General features: G+C 38.3%; 1 protein-coding gene across 1 annotated transcript in view; it reads left to right on the top strand.

Moving 5' to 3' along the window:
- The window catches only part of EPB41L2 (erythrocyte membrane protein band 4.1 like 2), a 212835-nt gene that overhangs the window by 140551 nt on the left and 52963 nt on the right, over nt 1-19321 (top strand). The window contains exons 5-8 of the mRNA XM_090279842.1: nt 5317-5359; nt 9410-9485; nt 12683-12901; nt 18459-18546. Coding sequence (XP_090135968.1) covers nt 5317-5359; nt 9410-9485; nt 12683-12901; nt 18459-18546 — 426 coding nt within the window. The remainder of the gene's footprint in view (nt 1-5316; nt 5360-9409; nt 9486-12682; nt 12902-18458; nt 18547-19321) is intronic.

Genomic DNA, 19321 nt, shown 5'->3' with positions numbered 1-19321 from the left:
GGCCTTTCAATTCACTTTGGGTATGAAACTCTATCATTATTTGTGTTACAACTTTTTCATGTCTGCTGAGAACTCTTCTGTAAACTTTACTGTGGAAAATATTAAAAATATGTGGAATCAAGCACTTTTGTTACTTTTTTATATGTGAAATTACAAGTCCATAAAGTTCTTGTATTCGTGTCTACATGGAACTATCATTAAGAATTTGGGACTTTCTTTAAAGAACAAAAACATTGTCTTGAACTTTTGATGTTAATAGAGTTTCGCATCTTGCCCCCAGATTATAATATCATTTTGCTTCAAGCCATATTGAAAGAGGAGCTTATTAGGAGTGTAGTTGATATCCATAGCTAACTTTATGAAAATTGATTAAAGCCAGGCCATTCCCCCCCACACACACACCCGAAACTAGAACTGAAAACTCAAATATTAATCTTTTTTATCTTATATAAACTAATCTTTAATAAAATTCTATATTCAATCCAGTTACACCTTTAATATCACAGACAGGAGTTCAATCACATTCTCCCAGGTGCACAGTGAATGATTCACTGTAATGTAGAAAGCCTGTAACATTCCTCTTACCACCAGCATTATATGGTGTTCTGTTAGACCTGATTGAGGCAAAGGTATACTAAAGGGCATCTGCTTTAGTGCTATAAATTCTTAAGGGAAAATGCAGATTTTGGACAAAATGACTCTTATACCTTTAGCATTTGGTAATACAGTGTGGGTTGGGTTGAATTTAATTTCTCTCACCTGACCAAATTGACAAGCACCGAGACTTGAGTGAGGAAGGCAAAGCTAGGCATTTTGAAAAACTCCGAGCTATGGGATCTTAGCATCCAGACTGATGGGAAATTAGGCAAGATAGATTTCTTGAGTTGGTATCTAGGTCTAGTATGGTGAGTGGCCCTTGACAGGCAGCCGCACACTCACACTGCTAATGGGATGCTGGTAGGGGTGAATTCAAAGAAGCACTTAGATACGGGAATGTGGAAGCAGTGACGTGCTGGAGCCTTCCGCAGGAAGCTGTCAGCAATGAAAACATTGAGCCAGCAGAGGCTGGGCACCTACCTGACCAGCCAGGTAAAGGACTTAAAAAATCTCTCTCTACATTTGACTTTCAGGAAAAGACAGGAACTTCTGCAGCTTGCTGGGAACCAAGAATTCAGGTTCTTACCCTAGACTTACTCAGTCATAACCTGTTCTTTGACCAGATCTTCAGGTGATTCACATAAACCTTTGAGGTCTGAGAAGCACTGATCTAAGGAATAAAATATTCTTTCTAGGTGACAGAGAGAGTTACAGGGGTTTAGAACGTCACGAAAGCCCAGGGAGGAGGGAGCCCTAATAACCCGAAGGGGCTCGTGGTTCCAGATGCGTCCAGTGCTCACAGCCACTCAGGGGCCAGGCCGTTCTTTATTTCGTTCCGCGTAGAAATCTGGACTGTAAGTCTCTGAGGATTGTTTTCTAACACTGACATCCTATTATTATAAATATGACTAATAATCAACATTTTATATTTTTCTAGATGGTTCTATTGTTAGAGAGTACTTGAGAATCATTTTTATTCTACACGTTTTTTTCTGAGAAACAGTATTGAAAATGTAGGGACATGCCAGAACACTTGGCTAACTAAAACTGTTTTACCCTCAGATTTGTAGCAGAGAATAGGATTAAGGAGCTTCTCTAATGAACTGACAGAAGGAATTCAGTGTCAAAAAACAGGTGTACAGTTCTTTGCTTTCTGCTTAGTTAAAAACATTTCTGAAATCTTCTAAGACAGGTGTTTTTTTCAAACCTTTTTTTGTGCTGAGGATTCCTTTAGCAGTCTGTTGAATTCTACGGGCCACTTCTCAGAACTTTGATTTAAAGGTATAATTATAAAGTACACAGGCCTACAAAGGAAGCCAGTGATAAGCAGCACTCTCAAAATACTAAAGAATTTGGGATAAAGTAACCATCAGTATCTAATTAATTCCTACTGTGATTTCACAATCGTCGTCGGCAGCCGTCCGTCTCGAGAGACGATGGCGTAGCTTCCTGAGAGTCTATCTGCACCGCCGAGAATGGCTGTGCAGTCCGATTCGGGAGTGACAATCCCTGCCGCACTTGGTACAGGTGAAGGCAGATGGCTGTTGTTGCTGCTGTTGACGCTGCTTCCGCCTCGATCTTTTCTGGACCGCCTCCTCGTTGCGCGCGGCCTCTGCACGTGACGTACCTTGCCTGACCGCGAGCCTCCAGGCTAGGCGGTCGTCTGCAGACGATTTCACAATATTGATTAGATAAAATGATATTTCAAGATCAGTCATAGGAATCAAAAATATTCCTGTATCATACTGAGGAAATTGGGTAAAGGACTTATTCTTCAGAGAGCATTGAATGAATGATGGGTTGAAAAGAACTACCTTATGACTTAGATATTATCATCCTCATCTTACACTTGAGGAAATTGAGGCTTAAAGAAGCCAAGGACTGAGCCCAAGTTCACACATGAGTTGGTGGAATGCCAGAACTTGACTCCATGCATTTCTTATTCCAAAGTCTATAGATGTGGCAGCCAAGTCTTTAAAAAATGGGAATGATGTACCGTAATCTATCATAATGTGTGTGTGCAGTTATGTCATTCACTTTTTTTCACCCTTTTGTGTCTGCTTCTCGATCCACCCAGCACTCCTCTTTAAACTTCAAACCAAGAAGTTTATATTTTAGCTGTTAGAAGTTTTATGTCTGTTAATTTATATGTAATTGACATGAAGAATTTAATAGATGTACCTTTTAAAAGTCATATTGTCATTTTTGCTTTTTACTTATTAGTTTTTTTTCTAGGTTGTAAAGTTATATCCCACTCATGATCTAAGTACTCATTGGAGTTCATTATTTAAATAAAAACGAATCTAATAGAATAATAGAATCAGTGGTCTTTTTAGATGGCCACAGCATCAGAAGGTAGGAGGCAAGCAATGGGCAGGTATTGGTCAACAGGTATTAATTTAGTACCTACTGGTTGCCTAGAATTTCTGCCCTTGTTAAGGTGTCCTGGGCGAGAAGACCTTCTCGCTCGATGGTGGGATTGGAGTTCACAGTGTGGATGTGAGTGTGCTCAGTAAAGGGAACGCCAGACGAGTGAAGGGAGGGAGTCACCTCTGCTGCTGCTGTTTGATCACATCAGGTCAACTCTGCTGGCTTAGCCTTTGGGTAGGATCTGAAATAAAGAAGACAGCCACTTCAGCCTTTTAATACTGTGGCTGGCAATGTTGTGGAAAGGGGCCGGAGAATGACACTGAGTCTGAATTTGGCTGCCCGGGGCATAGAAACGGGTCACTCATAGTCTTGAGTCTGCAGAGCTCTCTGGACTGTCTCCATGCTGTGCAGAAACTGCCAGGGAGCTCATACAAGGGGTTGGTGCTTCAGGCGAGAAGGGAAGGTGCTCAATGGCGTGAACACTGGCTTTTCCCTGAGGGGTCACAGAAGATGGTGTTGCTTCTGTCATCTTTCTCCTTGAAAAGAGAGGGTGTTTTTTGTTTTGTTTTGTTTTTTGGCTACACCAGTGGGTAGCTTCCCCTCCAATCTTTTTTTTCTCTGTGTTAATAATGTTTCAGAAGGATTTTTTTTTTTTTTTCTTCCCTTTTTAGTTTGGCACCAGGCAACTCTGATTCATTTTTTCTTGCTGTGGTTGTTACTTCCTTGGATGAAATGCCACAACACATTTGATCCCCCTTCGCCTCTCCCCCAGCCTCTCCTCTGTCTGACTAGAGACCGACTGATGTGTTCTTCTCATTTTTGTTTGCTCACCATCTCTGGGCATGTGCAAGCCAGCTGTTGTGTGGGACCGCAGCTGCAAGGCAAGGACGCAGGGAGGCCGAATGCAGGCTCTCTTGTGGGGGGAGTTAGAGCCCTTCCTAACGCTGCACTGCAGGCACCATGGGAAGGTCCCACTGGCCCTTCACGTCATGTAGCTGGGACCCAGCAGTGTGAAACTAGACCAAGCTCTGGTAGTGCTTTATTGAGGGGTTTGAATGTAACCACTGTGAGAACAGAGCCATGCACACCTTGGATCCTTGCTGCCCCTGGTGCAAGCTGTGACAGGTGTGGTAAAACCCACAGGGTCTGCGCAGCTTCACTTTCAGACACCCTGTTATACTTTTTAATAGTGGAAGTTGATGTTCTGTTGTACTAATTCAATATCTTGTTGAGATGGTAAGCTATTGTCTTCTATATAATAAATGTTTTAATTGTTTGCTTTATGTATCCTAATAAAATTATGTTTAAATACAGATGCTATAATACATTATTTGGGTTGCTTACAGAATGAATGAAATTTATTTATTATAAAGCCAGTTATCTGAATTAGTTTATTGTATCTCAAAAATGTGTTTGTTCTCCTGTGTTAGTGAAGGCAAATTAAAGTGAACTTTAATAATGACTTGTGGATAGGTGAGAGAAGTATAAGAAAACAAAAAGTATGTATAAACATTTTTTAGATGGATCTTTTGCCTATAGCTTTGAAAGACAATTGTTTAATGTCCTTAGGTGACTTGAACTTGGTTCACGTTTGGTCTTTTTGTTTTAGGATATTATAATGGTATCCAAGAATATTTTTGATGTTAACTTTCTCAAAGGGGAGAAGTAAGGGGGAAGTGAAACAGAGTTCTTTATGATTGTTATTTCCAAGTTGGGATGAAGTTTAAACAGGATGTCAGTGGAGATCAGGAAGGAAAATTTCTGCTCCATTCTGACAGTACTTCTCCATAGCATTGCGTAGTTACAAGGGAAAAGAAAGTTGAAGGAAGAGGTTGGCTTTAGGAGCTGAGATGATTGTGTTTGATTGGGGTGTATATACTTTTAACTGGTAGTTTCCGACTCACATTTTTTCCTTCATAAGTGGGAGCCAGTTACTGAGTTCTCATTTCAGTGCCCACAGGGGCTGTTTCCTGGCAGCTCTATAGAATAAAGACTAAACTAACACAGAACAATATTGAATGTAAACTGTAATTGAAAGGTAAAATAAAAAGACTGCATGTAGATATATATTATATCCCATCATTTGGATAGATGTTTGATTTTATATCCCATAACATGAAGCCCAAGAGACTCACCTTAAAAGTGTTGTAATATTTTATTTATAACACATTCAAAACAAATCAATACTTAGCCCAATGGAATGCTAATAGATGGAAGCTACTTCTAATAGGACTTTATTAAAATATGTTTTTATTTAAATTAGTGTGTGAAACTGGTAAGCTATTCCATTTCGGACTCTGAGATATTTCTTATAGGTTAATTAACCTCATTTTTTTTTCTCCTTTGCAGAACTGGCTAGATCCTGCAAAACAAATAAAGAGACAACTGCGGAGTAAGTATTTAAATAATCATACTTTGCAGTTATTAAGTTAATCTTTACATCTATCTTTAATACAATTCATAGGAATGTAGACTAGAATAATAAGATAGAAATAGAATGATCAGCTCTACTTTGCATTTATATCTTATAGGAAGTGAAGGGTACTAATGATATTTTTCTGGAACCATGACTTTATTTTGTATATGAGGTCCAGAGGTTCTAGACTCATAGTCTTAAGTGTTTTCTCAAGAGTCTATCACTTTGAAGTGTATCTGACCTTTTTCTTTGGAGAAAGATGGGAAGCTGCTTTTCTATAACTTTTACTTTTTATGTAAGTTTTGCTGTATTAATAGTACTTTGCTTCATCTTGGAAGCATGTAATTAGTTTAATTAATAAGCATATCTGCCCCCCCTGGGGGGTGGCGCTTATAGATACACTGTTTCTAGATGTACCAGAGAGAGGACTGCAGGGGAGAAAACATGCAGAACAGTCTTCTCAGTCCTCTGAGGTCATTGCCTTCTTTATTTTCTTTTTCCTACTCCAGACTTTCTTGACAAATATACTTCCCCACTATTTTTTAAATGATTTCATTTATTTAGTTTTAGAGAGTGGGGGAAGGAGGGAGAAAGAGAGGGAGAGAAACATCAATGTGTGGTTGCCTCTCGCAGCCCGCATGTGCCCTGCCTAGGAATCGAACTGGCCACCTGTTGGTTCACAGGCTGGCCCTCAGTTCACTGAGCCACACCAGCTAGGGCAATTTCCCCACTATTTTTATGGTTTTCTTTTTCAAACTTAAATTATAATCTACTTCAAAGGTATTTTGGTACGAGGCCATTACTGTCTCCTTTGTCTCCCAGGCAAGGCTGCTTAACGTGAGCTTTATCTCTGGCTTTGTCATTAGTCCTGCTTGGCCCTTTCTTCGATTTCCCTATTTGTCCTCACTGTAGACGCCCAAAGTGACTTTTAAGTGTCTCGTCCCCACTGGCTACAGTTCCCTCTGCAGGTTCTGCCTCTGCAGGTTAATTTGTCTTGTGGCTGACTTTGTGATATCGGTGCTGAGAAACATTATCACCACGGAAATCTCTCAGGGGATCTGGATGCTTAATTTACTGCAGGGTCTGCGAGTGACTGAAGCACGAAAGTTAGGGGAGTCACTAACAGCTGGTATTTTTAAGACAACAGAATTCCTTCCCAGTCCTTCTGGACTGTGGGCCCTGAACTGTCCGGGGTGAAACCATGTCCCTGAGTGCCAGCTGCAGGGTGCCCCTTGTGCTCCTGGTTTCACGTCCCTCCTTACTATTACTAACACCCAAACACTGGAGCAAACCTGTACTTCCCCTTCTGTTCTTTTATGTCCGCCTTCTGTCTCACTTCAGGTTCTCCACGCTTGTTTTCTTCGTTTCTTTTCCTTTCTCAAATTATTCATCTTTTTCATAGCTTTTCTGTCATTTCTTTTTCTACTCTTCTTTTTTATTCTCAGCATTTATATGGATATCTATATCTTCTACTCTTTTTCTATTCTCAGCACATACAGATATCTATATCAACCTATATCTTATTTTTTCTACCTCCCCTCCTTATTCATCTTTCTTTTATGTAAATCTTTGATTAGAGTGATCTTTCTGATTTGCCCAGGGCTGAGGAACAGAGGGGTTCTCAGGATGTAGAACTTTCAGTGCTGGAACTGCAACATTCCCAGGCAAACTGGATGGTTGGTCACCCCTATCTTTTGACTACTATCCCTGGCTTTCCAGCATTTCCTCCCTCCTTTCCTCACACCTCCCAGTCCCCCTGCATTTGTTATCTTCGTGTTTCATCTGTGTATGTTTGCTTCATGATGGAAAAGAGGGGAAATAAAGAAAAGGAGTAAAATTAGACGCAGACAAATTATGCTGACATTATGGAAGGCAGTGGACCTTCTACAGTTATTACATGCTTACCACGTGTGTGAATTCAGACAGGCACAGATGCGTGTTTCTTTCACTTTCTCTGAAACCAGACCTGCCACATGACCTAACCAGGAGAGAACAGGATAACCTCTGAAACATGATTGATGTTCCATTGAGTTGTTTCCTATGGTTTTGTTTTGGCTTTTGTTTGATTATTTTTGAGTGCTGCTCATTTCAGAGTCACGGAGATTTTCTGATTTTTGGAAGGCAAGACTCTTGCTGATAATGAGTCACAGTCTTATGTTTTGATTATTTGTGAAGTTTTTTAGAGTTATTTCAGGACTTTTGCCCTTGTGGTTTGGCAAGAAGATTAATAGTAACAAATAGAATTTGACTTTTTCAAACTAGTGGAGTTAGTTCTGTAAATGGAATCCTGTGCTGTTCTGATCATGAAAGTAGGCTGAGGAAGTAAAGTTTTGCTATTGTATTTTACCTTTCTTTCTGCTTGTGTTAACATGGACGAAAGAATTGCTTGTTCTGTCTTAGCCTCTGCTATGATTTATTGTTATTCAGTTAATTCACTATTAGCAAATGTTAAAGTTAATTTTTTTATGACTTTTGACAACCAACAACCCATTGGTTCCTCTGTAAAATGTGCCTTAAAATTTTCATATTTCATATGTATACAAATAAGACTATTAAGGTTTGCCTATGACTAATATATAAATAATTCATCGCTAGATGGGTTTATATACAGCTAGGTAAAAATTATAACAATGTGTAATTAAAAGTTTAACATTATAGGTGCATTTTATCAATGTTAGAATTGGAAATATATCCTAAAATATGTGTTCCATTAGAAATTTATTCATATAGTCATATTCAGGCAAGCATGTACTAGAAAACAAATTAGGATCCATTAAGAACTGGTAATCCTGTGATGACTGCTTAGTTATGGGTTAGTAGTCTAAGAAGTGCATATGCGTCTCAGTCAGCATGGTGATACAGACCAAGAAACAGCTTGTCTCTCCATATTTAGGAAAATTCTGTATCCCTGTATGATGTTTTAAATGTGTAAAGCAAAATGTTTTTTAAACTCAAAAGGATTGACTTTATTAGAATAATGATGTTTATTTTGAACCTAAATTCAGCAAAAGTGCTCGTGTAGCCATTCATCAATTACTCGCTGATGTTTTAGTAAAAGTTAGTGTGCTGGTGGCGAGAAAAGGACCGAGTGAGACACTGAATGAAGTAATGGGATTCAAGAAATTTTTCTTCAAGTTTATAAATTAGAGGAATTTTGAGGCCTTCAAATGTGTATGAAATGAAATAATATACTTTTTAAATTCAATTTGGAAATACTATAAACTTTGAGCACGACTCTAAATTGAGGGCGTTGGAATTATTTGGATCCCTTTAGGAAAATAGTACCTGACCTCTCCCCAGAGTTGTGTGTGTTTTTGTTTGTTTTTAAAGCCATGCAAAGCATGTTACACAGAACATTAAATGTTTCTATATATAGATGTTTAACTTTTAAAGTCCTTTATGACATGGTTGTTTCATATATTTATTCTTTTTGATACAGTACAGCAAAGTATTTATTCCATATGAGTATACTTTAGGAAACCTGAGAAATAATTTTATTGCCTTGAAGTGTTGTGACCGTTTACCTCCCTCTTTTTTCTCTATGATTTCTCCTAACACTTCCTTCAAATAACCCATTGGTAATTTCCTGAATAGCTGTAGTGATCATTCAGTCATTACTCTTCTTCCCTGGACAATGTAGAAATTCTCAAGTGCTTTTGATTAAAGGGTGGAGAATATTTGACATCTAAAGAGTCTGTGATGAAAACAAATCTTATCTCAGAACTATTCCACAGAGGTTATATTAACATTTTTCCGTAGTAGATCACCATAGAAAACGTTTGTTGAAGTACTAGTAAACATTTATAAAAAATGTGATTGTTATTCTTTAATGGGTGGGTTATTTATGTAATTGATCTTTATTTTTGTTCTATAAATGATATTTTCTTTAAATTAAAAAATAAAATCCTGAAACTGATATGTACAGGGACTAGTCTACAGTGTTTGAGGATGGACCTGTAAATTTCATAAAAAATAAATGATCATTCTGTTGCTTGAATAAATAACCACGATATTTAAAAATTACAGATCTTCCGTGGCTGTTTGCTTTTAACGTGAAGTTTTATCCTCCTGATCCTTCTCAATTGACTGAAGATATCACCAGGTACCTTATATTTACATCAAAAATAAACCTTATAGCTCTCATTTATTTCTGGGCTCTGGGATAATAGTGGTAGTTTCATTATTCAAATGAAAGCATTTTTCTTAAGTTGCCTTTTAGAAGTGTCTTTGAAAGTTCCAAGATAGTTTGAAATGTCGGCCAGTTTCAAAATTTTATTCACTTTAATTTATCCATTTATATTTGAGTAATGGAATATTTTTTAAAACTATTGCTGGCAACGTGGTTTCCTATGTTATACTTTCAAAAATCATTGATATTTAATATTTCAGATTTTATTGCTCAGGTGGTTTTTATTATACAACCTAAGTGTGCCTGTTTACTAGTCTCATATTACAAGGTGATATAAGAATAGAAGAATGAAATTATTTTTAAAAGTCACTTGAACTGTAATTTTTTTGTTGTTCCAAAACATATAATAAGGTAGTCTTTTTTTGTTTCATTTCATTTATCTCCTCAGATTGTCTGGGGTATACAAACATATGCTTAAATTGCAAATAAAAGATTCAGTTGACGAGCAAGAGAGCATTTCTTGATTCCGAGAGCAACTGAATATTTGAGTGGTAACCAAGGAACATTCTGCTAGTGCCGTCATATCCTAGCCCTATTAAATAAACAGGGTGCCAGTGGTAGGACCTCTTAGCTTTGGTAACAGTAAGCCAGTAGGGTGATTTGCATATACCTTTAAAAGGTTATTTACATAACCAAAAAAACCCTGTTGTGTATATATATATTTATATTTTTAGAAAACTAGGGAGTCTTATTAGAAGACTCTGATTTTGATTCCTGTGGTTACTGTGCCTTGATGCCTTCTGCTAGGCCAGTATTGTTGTCAGATATCAAGTGGCATAGGGCTTAAGAGTGAATGATATCCATGTGAAATAGGAATGATGGAGATTTCTTTCCAGGGCAGGTTTCTTTTTTTCCCTGAATAGGGATATATACTGGTACTAATTAAGTTGTGATCGAATTAACTTCAGCTAGTAAAAATACAAATAGAGTTTTTGTACCTGCACAGTGAGCTGCTTGGAGCTTAAAACTTTGCAGGCGTAAGCTACAGAGCCTCACTGCAGGGGTGCCTTTAAACAGTGCAAGTCACGGGGGCTTTGGGACTCAACATCTCTGAACATGCACTCCTCCTTACAGTATTTTGTTTGGGGGATGATAATCCTTTGGTGATTGTAACTTACAGCATCAGCAAGTGCTTTGGTTTTCCTTTTAAATGGGGTTTTAATAGTCTTCCTGTGTGCAGTGGGTGGAATGATACAGTCAGGTGAGCTAACTAACAGCCTTAGCAGAGTGCAGTCTGGGACTGGCCACCTACCTGTATGTGTAACCTGGTAGCCTGCTCATCATGACTGAAATCCTCACCATGAAGTGAGTGAGCATTTAGAAGGTGAGGTAGGCTTTTGAGGAGAGCAAGACCATTGTTCAGAATCATGTAAAAGAATGCTCTTTCCTGCAGTGGAAATGTGCTGAATTGAGAAAATCAGGGCACTCGTGCAGTTTTTGTTTGTAGCTTTTTGGACCTTAGACTTAATCTTTGAAAACAGAGAAAAGGACTGATGTGAAAAGTAGAGACAATAATATAAAAGGGAGCAATAAGATTTTAGTAAGAGATGGAATCTTTGTATTTAGGTCTTAAAAAGTGTCATAAAATGTGGAGAACTAGCACTGTTCTTAATTAGTCTTCGAGAATTTGAGGATAACCCAAATCACTATTTAAAATGTAATTTTCTAAAATAATTGCAGTGATATCCATGCTGTTCTAGGAGTCAAAGGAAACACGTAACCCTCCTTAGAAAGAGAGCTCCCGCAACGCATAAAAGCACTCGGACCATAGTGACAGAGGGATGACTTTCATTCTCAGAAGATTATAGGGCACTCGCCATGTGACAAGTACTTTGCTAACTCTGGACTGTGGTGCTGATAAACTGAGCCCCTGCCCTGCCTGACAGATGGGCACGGTGATCTAGCTTTAACTGAACTATGCGATGGCTGATAGCATGTGCTGTGTCGTGTTCTCTGACTCGGCAGCGTTGAGGCCTGGGTGGGAGGCAGCACGCCTATTTGACAGTGTTGGGTAGACAGCAAGAGGAGGACAGGGCCCTGAAATCCATGCTAGGCAGAAGTGTCCACAGGGAGATGGTGGCTAGCTTCCAGTAGCAGTGGCAGTCACTAACAAATCTTTAAAAAATGAGGGCACTGCTGTTTAGTTTGGAGTGGTCCTTGGTAACCTTAGCTGTTAGTTTTAAGTTTGAGAATTATAATCAGGATTTAAAAATCTCTCTAAAAGGAGTTTGTTAGTGGGGGGAGTGGGGGCAAAAAAAAAATCCTCGTAGGATATAAATAACATGTTTCTGCTGTTGTAAGCTACTTGGAACATTGACTAAGTACTGTAACTAATAATAATAACATTTTTATGATATGGCCACCAAATATCAATCCTCAGGTACCAGGCCATGTGTTCTACTTATATTATCTAATTTTTACCCTCAGCTTCAAAGGGAGATAGAGTCCCCCCCACCCCCCCACCCCCATTTTACAGGTGACAGACTAGCGTTAGGCAAGCAAATAAACTTGTTCAAGATGACATAGTGTCAGCTTTGCTTGGCTCTGAAGCCCAGGCTCGCTCTTCTATACACTGAGGTAAACGGGCAAGTAAAGGCTTCAGAGTAGAGACTAACTTATAATTGTTGTTAAAAGTGTCTCAGGAAAATAAAAAATGAGTATTAAAAAAGGTAGGATAAAGGGTGGGGTGACTTTAGCTTTTCTTGCTAATGCTTAAGAGCTGCAGCTATTTTAAGATTTTTATTAATCTTTACAACTTTTGAAGGTTATACTAATTTTAATTAGTTTTAAATCCAAAGGGACAGTCTAGGTGATTGGAGTTTTTACCTTCAGTCACAAAACTCTCTGTTGTAATAGTTAAACTCATACTACACTGTTACTGGAATAGAAGTTCAGAATTTCCATTCTGTTGCTTTGCCGTCTAGAATCAGTTTCTGTACACAAGCCACAAGATTGGGATTGCGTGGAGCAAGGCGGGCTTCTTGCTAGAGATATGAAGATTGCCTGTATTGCATATTTGTTTTCAAAATGAATATTAGAATTCAGGGATTATGAGCCCTGCAGTCTTAACTAATTGTTCTTTCCTGCCCTTTTCTCCCTCTGCTTCTCAGATACTTCCTGTGCCTTCAGCTCCGACAGGACATTGCCTCTGGCCGCCTGCCCTGTTCTTTTGTGACTCATGCCCTCCTGGGATCTTACACACTACAGGCTGAACTTGGAGACTATGACCCAGAAGAGCATGCCAGTCATGACCTCAGTGACTTCCAGTTTGCCCCCTCCCAGACTAAAGAGCTGGAAGAGAAGGTGGTAGAGCTGCATAAAACCCACAGGTCTGTTGACTTGTTTGCTAGAGAGAGAGTGGCCATGATAGATTTAAATAGCTCCTCTTATAAAACTTATAAAACTTGCTAGACATTGGAACATAGTTGATGGGATTATCCAGAGTTTTCCTTTTGGAACTTCCACACAGTACTAATGAAGACACCCTGCAGCCCTTGAGATATTCTTTCAGGGTCTTTATGACTATAATAGGAGGAACTATGCTCATGAGGCTAAATGTTTTCATTTATTGGAAAAATTTACTTTTCTTATGACATAATCTTTTGACTCCCAATCCACCCCCCCGACACACACACACACCCACACACACGACACAAGCATACCACATACTTGTGCAGCATTTACTATATATTCCTTCTCCCCTTTAATTGTTTTTGTTACCATCTTTAATAAGAAAACCAGCAAGATAATGAGGCATTATGATTTGAATCAGAAATGTGGAAGGTGATGGATGTAGGAGAAATAACAGAAATGTCGGCCTGCGAACCAAGTGTCGCTGGTTCAATTCCCAGTCAGGGCACATGACTAGGTTGCATGCCAGGTTCTCAGTTGGGGGCATGTGAGAGGCAACCACACAGTGATGTTTCTCTCCCTCTCTTTCTCCTTTCCCCTCTTTCTAAAAATAAATAAATAAATTTTTAAAAAGAAAGTAAAAATAAGGAAAGGAAATAACAGAAATATACAGGGGGTTTCTCTTCACAGGAGCTGACCTTTAAAGTAGCTAAGGATTACTTAATTACTTATGTACCATGTTACACTTTGAGAACTTTTATACCTATGTGAAAACAAAATGCTTTTTTTAATGTATGTTTTAAAAACTAGCTACAAAATTAGTTTGTCCCGTATGCGAAATTGAAGTTCTAAAAATTTTTGACAAATGATTTGAAAGAAACTTTTATTAGAGATTAAAAGTTTTTAGGCAAACCATGCTCATTGACTTTTCTTTCAGAAAAAATAAATGCAGTCTCTTCTGACCATAATGGTTTAAAACTAGAAATCAATCACAAGAAAAAAACTGAAAAACACACAGAAATATGGAGGCTAAATATCATGTTACCAGTGAGTGGGTTAACAATGAGATAAAGGAAGAAATCAAAAGATACCTTGAAACAAATGAAAATGATAACACAACAACTTGAAATCTGTGGGGCAGAGGGAAAACAGTCCTAAGAGGGAAATTCATAGTATTACAGGCCTATCTCAAGAAACAAGAAAAAGATCAAATAAACACTCTAACTTCACACCTAAAGGCACTTGAAAAGGAAGAACAAACAAAGCCCAAAGTGATTACAAGGAAGGAAATAATAAAAGATCAGAGCAGAAATAAATGAAATATAGTCTTAAAAATACAATACAAAAGATCAATAAAACCAAGAGCTGTTTCTTTGAAAAGATGAACAAGATTGACAAACTTTTAATCAAGACTCATCATGAAAAAAAGGAGCGAGGATTTAAATCAATAAAATCAGAAATGAAAGGAGATATAACAACTGACAACAAAGAAATACAAAGGATTATAATAAAATATAACTCGTCGGCAGCCGTCCATCTCGAGAGACGATGGTGTAGCTTCTTAAGAGTCTATCTGCACCGCCGAGAATGGCTGTGCAGTCCGACTCGGGAGTGACACGGTATCTGTCTCCTCCCGTGTTGAATCGACATCTTGCGATGATGCTGGAGTGTCCTCTCCAGTGAAGCTGAAGCTACAGAGCCTGGGCACGGTGATATGGAGGGTCTGCTGTTGCCCATGCAGCAGACCCCCCCTCTCTTCGCAGCTGAAGGGTCCAAGGGAAAGACGGAGTCAATACAGCTTGGCTTCAGGTGCGCCGCAGGAGTTGCCGGTGTTGACTACAACGTCAAACCGCCTTAGGGACTCCGGCTCCGGATTTTCTGTCGGGGTTTACTCCCTTAGCCTTTCCCCTGAAGAGGTATGCCGCAAGGCAGCGGAGGTTTTTTGGAGTCAGAGTTTTCCTTCTCTGATGTACCCTGACTGGAAGATCGAACCAGCGACACTTAGCTCGCAGGCCGACGCTCAATCCACTGAGCCAAACCAGCCAGGGGGTTAAAATATAACTATGTGCCAACAAATTGGACAGTTTGTACAAAATGGATAAATTCCAAGAAACATACAGTCTTTCAAAACTGAATCAGGAAGAATCAGAAAATCTGAATATACAGATTACAATTGGTGAAATTGAAGCAATAATCAGAAAACTCCCAACAAACAAAAAGTCCTGGGCCAGATAGCTTCACAGGTGAATTTTACCAAACACTCAAAGAAGAGCTACCACCTCTCCTCCTCAAAGTATTTCAGAAATTTCAAGAGGAGGGAAGACTCCTAAGCTCATTTTACAAGGCCAGTATTATCGTAATTCCAAAACCAGATAAAGACACTGCGAAGAAAGTTGTAGGCCAATATCTCTGATGAACGTAGATGCTAAAATCCTCAACAAAATCATAGCAAACTGGATTCAGCAGTACTTTTAAAAGATCATACACCATGATCAAATGGGACTTATTCTTGGCATGTAAGTTTGGTACAATATCTGCAAATCAATAAATGTGATACCACATAAAAGGATAAAAACCACATGATCATATTCACAGATGCAGAAAACACATGATAAAATTCAGCACCCATTTGTGATAAAAACTCTCAGCAAAGCGGGACTACAGGGAACATACCTCAACATAATAAAGGCCATATACAGCAAACCAACAGCCAACGTCATACTCAATGGGTGTAAACTACAGGTGTTTCCCTTAAGATCAGGAACAAGACTGGGATGTCCACTATACCACTCTTATTCAACATAGTACTGAAAATCCTAACCACAGCAATCAGACAAGAAGAAATAAAAGGCATCCAGATTGGAAAGGATGAAGTAAAACTGTCATTATTTGCAGATGATATGATACTTCATATAGAGAACTTGATCGATTCCACCAAAAAATCTATTAGAACTGATAACTGAATTCAGTAAAGTAACAGGATACAACATAAATATCCATGAATCCGTTGTGTTTTTTTATACATCAATAATAAACTATCAGAAAGGGAAACTAAGAAAACGGTCTCATTCACAATTGCTAAAAAAAAATTAAATACCTAGGAATACATTCTACCAACAATATAAAAGACCTGTACTTGGAAAATTATAAGACACTGAAGAAAGATATTTGAAGAAGAGACAAATAAGGGGAAGCACATACTGTGTTTATGGACAGGAAGGATTAACATCATTAAAATGTCCATACTAACCAAAGCAATCTATATATTCAATACAATTCCTATCAAGATACCAATGGCATATTTCACAGAACTAGAACAAATATTCTAAAAATTTATATGGAACCCAAAAAGACCCCAAATAGCCACAGCTATCTTGAGAAAGAAGACCAGAGTTGGAGAAATCACACTATCTGATATCAAACTATACTACAAGGCCATAGTAATCAAAACAGAATTATACTGGCTTAAAAACAGACATTTAGATCAATGGGACAGATTAGAGAGCACAGAATTAAACTCATGGCTTTATGGTCAGTTAATATTTTACAAAGGGGGCAAAAACATACAGTGGGGTATAATCTCGGACATTTCTTGTAGCAGTATTTTTTCTGATATATTTCCTTGGGCATGGGAGAAAAAAGAAAAAATAAACAGATGGGACTGCATCACACTAAAGCGTTTTGCATAGCAAAGGAAATCATTAACAAAAGGAAGAGACATTCCACTGAATGGGAGACCATATTTTCCAATGATACATCTGGTAAGGGATTAATATCTAAAATGTATAAAAAACTTACAAAAACTCAACACCTAAAAGACAAACAATCCAATTATAAAATGAGCAAAGGACCTGAATAGACACTTCTCCAAAGAGGACATACAGATGGCCAATAAACATCTGAAAGGATGCTCAACATCAATCATCATCAGAGATATGCAAATTAAAACCACAATGAACTATCACTTAACACCTGTGAGGATAGCTGTCATCAATAAGTTCACAAATAAGAAATGTTGGCAAGAAAGTGGAGAAAGGAGAACCCTCATGTACTGTTTGTTGGTGGGAATGCAGATTGGTGCAGCAACTTTGGAAAACTGTATGGTGTTACCTCAAAAAATTAAAAATGGAACTGCCTTATGACCCAGTGTTTCCACCTCGGGAATATATCTGAAGAAACCTGAAACGCGAATTTGGAAGAATATATGCACCCATCTGTTCATTGAAGCATTATTTATAATAGCCAAGATAAGAAAGCAGTTCAAGTGTACATCAGTAGGTGAGTAGATAAAAAAGCTGTGTGCGGTACACTTACACAATGGAATACTACTCAGCCAGAAAAAAGAAGGACATCTTACCTTTTGCAATAGCATGGATGGACCTGGAGAGTATTATGCTAAGTGAAATAAGTCAGTCATAGAAAGAAAAATACCATATGATTTCACTCCTATGTGGAATCTAATGAGCAAAATAAACTAGCAAACAAAATAGAAACAGACTCAGAAAATAGGCTGACAGCTGTTAGAAGGGAGGGGGATTGGGGAGCTGAGTGAAAAAGGTGAAGGGATTAAGCAAAAAACAAAATGAAACAAAACTCATAGACAAACAGCAGTATGGTGATTACCAGAGGGAAAGGAGGGTGTTGGGAGGTAAAAGGAGGGTATGGGGGGTAAATGGTGAATGGAAGGAAACTTGACTTGGGGTGGCAAACACACAGTAGTACTGTGTACAGGTGATGTAGAATTGTACACCTGAAACCTATATAATTTTATTAACTAAAGTCACCTCAATAAATTCAATAAAATAAAAAGCAAAAAATTAAAAAATGCAGTGTTTGACTTTAAATATTTTTATTTGATAAATGGTAGATTTAAATACTTTTTAAAGTCAAATACTTTTTTATTTTTATACATGTCAATAGAAATGTAGTATAATTTGAATTTGAAACATCAGGTTCTGAAATGCCTTGGGCAATACGAAGATTTATGGGATATGGTTCTGCTTTGTAGAGGCTTAAAATTTGTTAAGTTGGGAATATAGATAGGAAGGGAAATAACTAGTATAGATAGAATGTGATATGCGTCATCTTATAGGTATAAAATCAAATGCAAATACTTATGATCTTTGTTATGATAAAGTCGAGTGAAATAAAATTAAGGACCAAGAATTTGTTTATTTTGGAAAGATAAAATCAATTTTTCATTTTATTATTTTATTTTTTGTTAATTATGTTATACCCATTATTGCCCGGGCTTTTTTCCTCTTTGGGAAAAATGGAAAGCAACTTTCTAAGATAAAAAGGGAAAGGGGTACAGGTGCATCTTCTTATAATAAACATATTTATATTAGAGGATCTTAAGAGAAGGATGCTAGAGGTTGAGAATTGAGTCTTCTTACCTGATTTTTACTTAACCTGCAAGTTTTATCTGTTACTCCCTTACCCTAAACTCTGGAAGCTCATAAACCCCTTTCTCCATATCGGACACATTTTCTTTGCCTCCACCAGTAAGGTAACCTTGTTTCTTTTGATTTGTAGGGGCCTATCTCCAGCACAAGCTGATTCTCAGTTCTTAGAAAATGCAAAGAGGCTTTCCATGTATGGCGTTGACCTACATCATGCCAAGGTAACGTAATGTGATGGGGAGGTGGCTGACCTCTTTCCAGTCTCTTGACTGAAGTTTTGAGAGGACTCCAGTGTCAGAATAGCCTAATTCATCTTTAGCAAAAGGCTACTCACCCTCACGCGAGGGCCTCTGTAACATTTCTTTGGTTACTAGTTGTGGTGTTCATGGTTATGGGAGGGTCCATTTATTCTCTCTCCCCTCTGCTATATCTTTCTTCTTATAACAGTATTTTTAATTAATATCCTTTCATGTGTACTTATCCTAAGACTCAGCACATGAGCCTTCATGGTCCTTCATCCTGGTTTAATCTGCATCCCTGCTTTTGCTCTGCCAAATGTTGCTTCTGTCCCAGCTCCCCCTCCTGCCTCTTGGCATCAGAGAGCAGATCTTAGCAGCATAAAAGGGAAAGAGTGGCATGGTTATTGACCAATGTCCAAAAAGCGCTCGGGTTGTGAAGAAGCTCTCAGTTTGGGTTTCTTGCTACTGGTCTATTTTGTACCCCTTGTAAGTTCAAGTGAAGATGACGTGGCACCTTTAGTCTAATTGGAGAGGCTAGGAAAGGATGAACTGTGGGTGACCGGAGAAGGTGGGGCGGGTTGGGGAGATGCTAGTAATAAATATCACCTACTTCATGATCTTCATTTGGATGATATTTTGTGGGGAGAGTCAAGGAGAACAGAGGTAAGGTGAAAGATGGATTTGGTTTTGAAAAATACATGGAGTCAACTCCACATGCTGAGGGAACCTGTGCCGGCTTGCTTGTAAAAGACCCTGC

This window comes from Furipterus horrens, unplaced genomic scaffold (assembly GCF_987537825.1).
Source record: "Furipterus horrens unplaced genomic scaffold, mFurHor1.1.pri manual_scaffold_6, whole genome shotgun sequence".
Classification (NCBI taxonomy): domain Eukaryota; kingdom Metazoa; phylum Chordata; class Mammalia; order Chiroptera; family Furipteridae; genus Furipterus; species Furipterus horrens.
This window is presented reverse-complemented; position numbering and strand designations above follow the sequence as displayed.